A 7,429-nucleotide genomic window follows, 5' to 3' on the forward strand; every position below is an offset into this window, starting at 1 on the left:
AAAAGACTTGTAATAATGTTTATAAATAATTTTGGGATCCCAACTGTTTAGAAGTTTAAATTTATTGCAAGTTTTATTTTCATTCTGTTTTATATAAAAGTTTAAATTCTGCGCTATTTTGATTAGTAATCCCGATTAGGGGATTAGGGTTTCATAAGTATTTTGGGTAGCGTGCCTAATTGTTTCGGGCGTTACAATTTGGTATCAGAGCACCAAGGTTTTTAAACTTCCTGTAGACCGGCCAAACATGTACATTCGTCGTCAGAGATAAGCTCGACTCATGGTGCAATAAGTATTGAGAGTAAATACTTTACTGTTTGTGTGATCATCTTTTTACCGCTTTCTCTTTTAGGCAGTGTGCAAGCATCTAGAGTATGTATGTGTTATGTGATGCCATGCTTTAAATGTTATTTGTTTATGTGAATATTTTATGAGGTAAATAGATGAGTTAGGGTTTAAGGCAATAAGTGCGTAAGTGTGGTATTGGTGCTTAACTCCCTGGGGTTGTTGATTACAGGGGTACTAGTAATGGACCCTCCGCAATCATCTAGACCATAGGGCGAGCAAGTAGAGCCCGGGGCTACCCGAGCCGATCCACCAGCACTGCCTCCACCTCCGCAGAATCCAGGGGATAACGCGGGGGCTGGTAATGCTAATCCTCCTGCTGACTGGCAGCAGATGTTCCAAGAAATGCGAAGTGTCATACTTCGTCAAGGGGAAGAGTTGCAACGTTTGAGGCAACAGGCCGCCCCAGTTGATCAAGGGCTACCACCAGCACCTGTGCCAGTGGTGGGTAACCAAGGGTATATTATGTCGCACCGGGACTCTGTGTTTGAGCGGTTTGTGAAGCTGCAACCTCTGACTTTTCTGGGAGGTATTGATATTATTAAGGTCGATTAGTGGATGAGCACTGTTGCCCGTATCCTCGATAATATGGGGGTGACGGGAACTGAGAGGGTGAATTGTGCAGCCTTCATGTTTCAAGACCATGCCCGCGTCTGGTGGGACATAGTGGGTCAGACCCAAGATGTCAGTGTGATGACATGGGAAGAGTTCAAGAAACTTTTTGAGGGAAAGTTTTATAATGTTGCTGTGAGGACTTCACATCAGGAAGATTTTGTGAAGTTGACTCAGGGAAAGATGTCTGTGGCCGAGTATACTCTGGAGTTTGATCGGTTGTCAAAATTTGCTGGTGATCTGGTGCCTACAGATTTCACCAAAAAATAGAAGTATGTTCAAGGACTGAATGCTACAATCAGTCGGGACTTGAAAATTACCACATCACATGACACTCTGTATAAGAGAGTTGTAGACTTGGCCTTAATTGCTGAGGAGGCCGAGCAGCAAGTAATGAAAGAGCAGGCTGCAAAGGATGTCGTCACGACATCAAATCCTCCTACTAGTGGTAATATCAGTAAGGGCACCGACAGTGGCAACCCTGAGCACAAACGGAAGGCTGAAGCTTCCAAAGGATCAGAGGGAAATAGAAAGTTTCGGGGAAACAGAGGTGGCCGTCAGGGTCGCGAGTCCTTATTCCGATCATATCCCGAGTGTCCTAAATGCAAGAAGCATCATCCTGGTGAGTGTCGAGCCAAGGCATGTTTCCAGTGTGGGCCACTTTATCAGAGATTGTCCCCAAGCCAAGAAAGAGGAGCCTAAGAAGAATACTGCTCAGAACTCGGGGCGACTTTTCACTATAACTCAGGTTGACGCTGATGCTAGTCCGTCAGTTGTGATAGGTTAGTTCTCTATTAATGGTTTTTCTTATACTGTGTTGATTGATTTGGGAGCTACTCATTCTTATGTATCGAGTAGAGTGATAGAAAGTTTTCATAAGCCATGTGATATTTATGCTTTGGGGTTCGGAACCCTGTTACCCTCGGGAGACCTAATAGTATCCACAAGGTGGATTCGGTCCTTGTCTTTTTGGATTGACGGTTGTGAGTTGACCGCCAATCTAATTGATTTACAATTATTTGATTTTGACATAATCCTGGGAATAGATTTTCTGTCTAAGTATGGAGCGACAATTGACTGTAAACGAAAGATGGTAGTGTTTGAGCCTGATAGTGCTAACCCAGCGGTGTTCGTGGGTAAGGTTCAGGGGGCACGCATACTGAGAATAACACTATTGAAAGCTAAGGACCTGATGGGTAGAGGTTGTCTGGGGTTCATAGTCACTGCAGTGGATACCAGCCAACCTGTGACATCAGGGCCTGAAAATACGAGATTGGTATGCGAGTTCCATGATGTCTTTCCAGAAGACTTGCCGGAATTTCCACCTACCCAGGAAATTGAATTTGTTATTGAATTGGTTCCGGGAGTGGATCCAGTATCTAAGGCACCGTATCAAATGGCTCCAGCTGAGTTGAAGGAATTGAAGATACAATTGCAAGAGTTATTGAATCTGGGATTCATCAGACTGAGCTACTCACCTTGGGGTGCTCCGGTATTGTTTGTAAAGAAGAAAGATGGAACCCTGCGAATGTGTATTGATTACCGGGAGTTGAACAAGCTTACCATTAAGAACAAGTATCCTTTACCTCAGATTGATGATCTGTTTGATCAACTGAAAGGGAAGACGGTCTTTTCCAAGATCGATCTTCGCTCAGGCTATCATCAGCTGAGAATTCGAGAGGAAGATATCCCAAAAACTGCGTTCCGTACTCCGTATGGACACTATGAATTCCTTGTGATGTCTTTTGGACTCACTAATGCCCCGGCGACATTCATGGATTTGATGAATCGGGTATTTAAAGACTACCTGGATAGGTGCATGATTGTGTTTATTGATGATATTTTGGTGTACTCCGATTCAGAAGAAGAGCATAAGTTGTATCTCAGAGCGGTTTTGCAAAGATTACGGGATCATAAGCTCTATGCTAAATTTAAGAAGTGTGAGTTCTGGTTATCTCGTGTCTCATTTTTGGGGCACATAGTGGATAAAGATGGGATCATGGTGGATCCGGCCAAAGTTGAAGCTGTTCGGGATTGGCCAGCACCGAAATCAGCTACTGAGGTCAGAAGTTTTCTAGGTTTAGCTGGTTATTATCGTCGATTCGTTGAGGGTTTTTCAAAGATAGTTGTACCCTTAACGGAGTTGACTCGAAAGAACCAGAAGTTTGTTTGGACTGATCGGTGTGAGAAAAGTTTCCTGGAGTTAAAGCAACGCTTGATTACCGCTCCAGTACAAACTCTTCCTTCAGATAAGGAAAAGTTTGTGGTTTATTGTGATGCCTCGAGACAGGGTCTTGGCTGTGTGCTTATGCAGGCTGGAAAGGTAATAGCTTATGCTTCTCGGCAGTTAAAGGAGTACGAGCAGAGGTACCCAACTCACGATCTAGGACTCGCAGCAGTGGTATTTGCGCTAAAGATTTGGCGGTATTACCTTTATGGCGAGATATGTGAGATATACACTGATCATAAGAGTCTGAAATACTTCTTTACCCAGAAGGACTTGAATATGAGACAGAGACGCTGGCTAGAGTTGGTAAAGGACTATGACTGTGAGATCCTTTATCACCCTGGTAAGGCCAACGTGGTTGTTGACGCCTTGAGTAGAAAAGGTCAGAGTCATTTGAGTATTATGAAGAAAATCTCCCAACCGTTAGCAAATGAAATTACTCGGGCTAAGATTGAATTGGTTGTGGAGCAATTGGCTAATATCACTCTGCAATCCACTCTTTTAGAGAGAATTAAAGAAGCACAAAAGCAAGATTCAGAATTGATAAAAACCCAAGCTAGGGTTTCGGCTGGGAAGGCTAGTGATTTCTCAGTAGATGAAACGGGAATGTTGAGATTCGGGAATCGAGTTTGTGTACCCATGGATGAGAGCATCAAGAAAGAGATCATGAATGAGTCTCATACGACTCCTTATTCTGTTCATCCAGGGTCATCAAAGATGTATCAAGACCTGAAAGCCATGTTCTGGTGGCCAGGCATGAAGAATGACATTGCTGAATATGTTGCAAACTGTCTTACGTGTCAGCAAGTGAAAGCTGAGCACCAGCGACCTGCAGGGTTACTGCAACCACTGAATATACCAGAGTGGAAATGGGAGGACATTGCTATGGACTTCGTCGTAGGTACGCCTAGAACCACTGGACAATTTGACTCTGTGTGGGTCATAGTGGACAGGGTTACAAAGTCAGCTCACTTCTTACCCTTTCGGACGAATTTCTCCATCGATCAGTATGCGGATTTGTATGTTACAGAAATTGTACGTCTTCATGGTGTCCCAAAGTCCATTGAATCAGATATAGATTCGAAGTTTACATCAAGATTCTGGGAGAGTCTGCATCAAGCTATGGGTGCTCAGTTAAAGTTCAGTACAGCTTTTCATCCTCAGACGGATGGGCAATCCGAGAGGACCATTCAGATTTTAGAGGACATGCTACGGGCATGTGTGCTTGACTTTGAGGGATCATGGGTAAAATACCTTCCCCTGATCGAGTTCTCTTACAATAACAGCTATTAGGCAACAATCGGGATGGCTCCTTACGAACTTTTATATGGAAGAAATGTAGATCACGCATTCACTGGGACGAAGTGGGTGAAAGAAAGTTCTTGGGTCCCGAAGCTGTTCAGAGAATGAGTGAGGCAATTGACAAGATTAGAGCGTGAATGCTTGCGGCTCAAAGTAGACAGAAAAGTTATGCTAATCCGAAGCGTCGAGATATTGATTTTCAGGTCAGGGACAAGGTATTTCTCCGAATATCTCCGATGAAAGGCATTCAACGCTTTGGGAAGAAAGGAAAGCTTAGCCCGAGGCTCATTGGACCTTTTGAAATCCTTGAAAGGATAGGGCAAGTAGCGTACAGGTTGGCTATGCCCCCAGCGCTGGCAGCTGTACATGATGTGTTCCATGTTTCAATGCTTCTGAGTTATGAAGTATTGGAACTTCAGCTAGACTTGTCATACGAGGAACAACCTGTGCAAATACTCGATAGAAGGGAGAAAGTCTTGAGAAGCAAGACAGTGGCACTGGGGAAAGTACTGTGGACGACTAGTAAAGTGGAAGAGGCAACCTAGGAACTCGAGACAGATATGCAGCAGAAATATCCGGAGTTGTTCAGGTAAATTTCGGGATGAAATTTCTATAAGGAGGGGGTAATTGTAATACCTTGTAATTAGGAAATGGATTAGCAAAACCCTAATTAGATAATTATGAATATTTGAGGAATTATATTATTATATAGTTCAATATATGTGAATTGGTATGGTTTATAACATGGTAAGACCCCGTTGGTGAGCCAAGGGCATTTTAGTAATTATGACCCGAGAAGGGTAAAATGATGAAAATAATTTAATTATGTGCTTAATAGAACTATATTATTATATAATATGCCTGTGTTATCTTTTCAGGTGTGTTCTGACAGGTTGGCGCGATATAGTCACAATTGGGAATTTCAGGCCGAACCGGGTTTGGGCCCGAAATGCAAATGGGATTGATTTAGTTGGCATTTTATTTGTTAAGTGATAATTTGAAATTTATTTGGAAAATAATTGAGTATGAAATGACTAAATACCATTGTGAGGGTGTATGTGTGAATTTAGGCCTTGGGGGCAAAATGGTCATTTGATCATATTTGAGTTACACTTAATAAAAATTGATTTTTTTAGCGAATAGCTAATTTTTCTGGGGCTTCTCCCTCTCACCCGAATCCTCTTTCTCTCCCTAACCCTCTCAAGATTTTCAAAACTTAATTGGTGTGAATTGCTTGATATTGGAGTTGGATTAAGATTGGTATTTGGGAATTTAGCTTGATTGTGGTTTAAATTTGAGGTAGTTCTTCTCCCTACTCTTCAATTTGTAATTTGTAGCTGAATGTAGAATTGAAAAGCATGCTCTTTTAAGCTTTGAGTGTTCTTTGTTGCATATTAAGTTGATTGGTGTTGATTTTTGTTGAAATTGAGTTTGTGTTGTTGTACGCTTTATTGTTGAGTTTGGGCAGAGATTTTATGATATTTCTATGTTGGAATTTCATATTAAAGTGGTGTTATGCTGATGGATTTTAATAGGTTTGTGTTGGGTTTAAGTTCATGTTCTTGAACTTGAAATCTGTTGGAAATTATTTTACCAGGATCTTAGATCTACTCACAAGTATGTTTATTAACATCCTAAATAAGAACTTTCTAAAACGATAAATTAAACACATATAAAGTTTAGGAAACCTTACATTGGGTGCAGCGGAATATAATGACTCCTTCCGTTCAGATATCTAGCCCTTGATTCCTTTACGTAGCGAGCATTATCAATATCTGAACCTGGATCTCTTTCTCTGAATCTTTAATGCTGAAACTCCTTTGCTGATGATCTTTCTTCACGATCTTCCTCACTATGATTGAGGTATCACTTGATGTGTGTGGGCACTACTCTAATCACTAAGGATTTTCGAAATTCAAAGGAAGAAGAAAGATGAAGTAGCAGCTAAAGATAGGGAGAGAGAAGGCTCAGTTTTTCTGAATCAGAAGAAGTCAGAAGAAAAGTCTTATTTTTCCGAAGCCTTCACTATCTATTTATAGCATTCCACTAGGGTTAGGTTTGAATTATTTGGCATTAAAATAATGAAAATATCAGATTAAATTGCCTACATAAGTGGCTGGGCCATGCATAGTGGATTTGGGCCTCACTTTTTGCAATTTTGCAGTTTTATCTTTTCTGCATCTGATTTTCTCAAAAACGCCAATTTTCTAATTCAACCATTTAAATGCCAATTCTAACTATTTAATAACTATAAATAATTATTAAATAATATTGTCATTTATCATATTTATCAATTGAACAATACAAAGTATCATAATTAACAAATATGCCCCTATAAACTCTTTCTTTACAATTTCGCCCTTACTTAGTGAAAAATTCACAAATAGACATAGTCTAATTTGAGAATTATAATTGATTAATCAAAACCAATTACATGAGTCTTACAAGCAATATTATCTCAACTAGTGGGGGACCATGGGTCTATATAACCGAGCTTCCAATAAGTAGATCAAGAATTTAGCACTAAAATTCACTAACTTATTAATTCTTCGTTGAATCCACGCATAGAACTTAGAATTGCACTCTCAGTATAATAGAATGCTCTATATGTTCCACCATATAGATGCATCATTAGTTATCCATTGTTATAATCCTAATGTGATCAATGATCCTCTATATGAATGATCTACACTGTAAAGGGATTAAATTACCGTTACACCCTACAGTGTATTTATTCCTTAAAACACTTGACCCCGTATAAATGATATTTCAGCTTATGTGAAATGAGTACTCCACCATTTATGTTCGTTTGGTCAAGCTCGAAGGAGATCATCCTTTGCTTACTATTCGCCAGATAGAAGCTATAGATTCCATGTTTATGCTAGCGCTCCCACTCAATTGCACTACCGTGTTCCCAAAATGTACGTATCACCCTGACCTAAA

General features: G+C 40.6%; 1 protein-coding gene across 1 annotated transcript; it reads left to right on the plus strand.

Moving 5' to 3' along the window:
* The first annotated feature begins 933 nt into the window (after positions 1-933).
* On the plus strand, positions 934-5,031 carry LOC133036881 (uncharacterized). Its single transcript, XM_061113647.1, has 7 exons — positions 934-1,192; positions 1,313-1,579; positions 2,004-2,203; positions 3,455-3,566; positions 3,939-4,085; positions 4,215-4,328; positions 4,892-5,031. The coding sequence occupies exons 1-7, from the start codon at positions 934-936 to the stop codon at positions 5,029-5,031; spliced, it is 1,239 nt and encodes a 412-aa protein (XP_060969630.1).
* Positions 5,032-7,429: the final 2,398 nt, after the last annotated feature.

This window comes from Cannabis sativa, chromosome 4, assembly GCF_029168945.1.
Source record: "Cannabis sativa cultivar Pink pepper isolate KNU-18-1 chromosome 4, ASM2916894v1, whole genome shotgun sequence".
NCBI lineage: Eukaryota > Viridiplantae > Streptophyta > Magnoliopsida > Rosales > Cannabaceae > Cannabis > Cannabis sativa.

Excerpts from the sequence above, each read along its gene's own strand:
- LOC133036881 (XM_061113647.1), top strand. The coding sequence starts at position 934 with ATGGGGGTGACGGGAACTGAGAGGGTGAATTGTGCAGCCTTCATGTTT. Across the intron at positions 1,580-2,003 it reads ATGCAAGAAGCATCATCCTG|ATTTTCTGTCTAAGTATGGA; the intron begins GTGAGTGTCGAG and ends TCCTGGGAATAG. Across the intron at positions 4,086-4,214 it reads TGCTATGGACTTCGTCGTAG|AAATTGTACGTCTTCATGGT; the intron begins GTACGCCTAGAA and ends TGTATGTTACAG.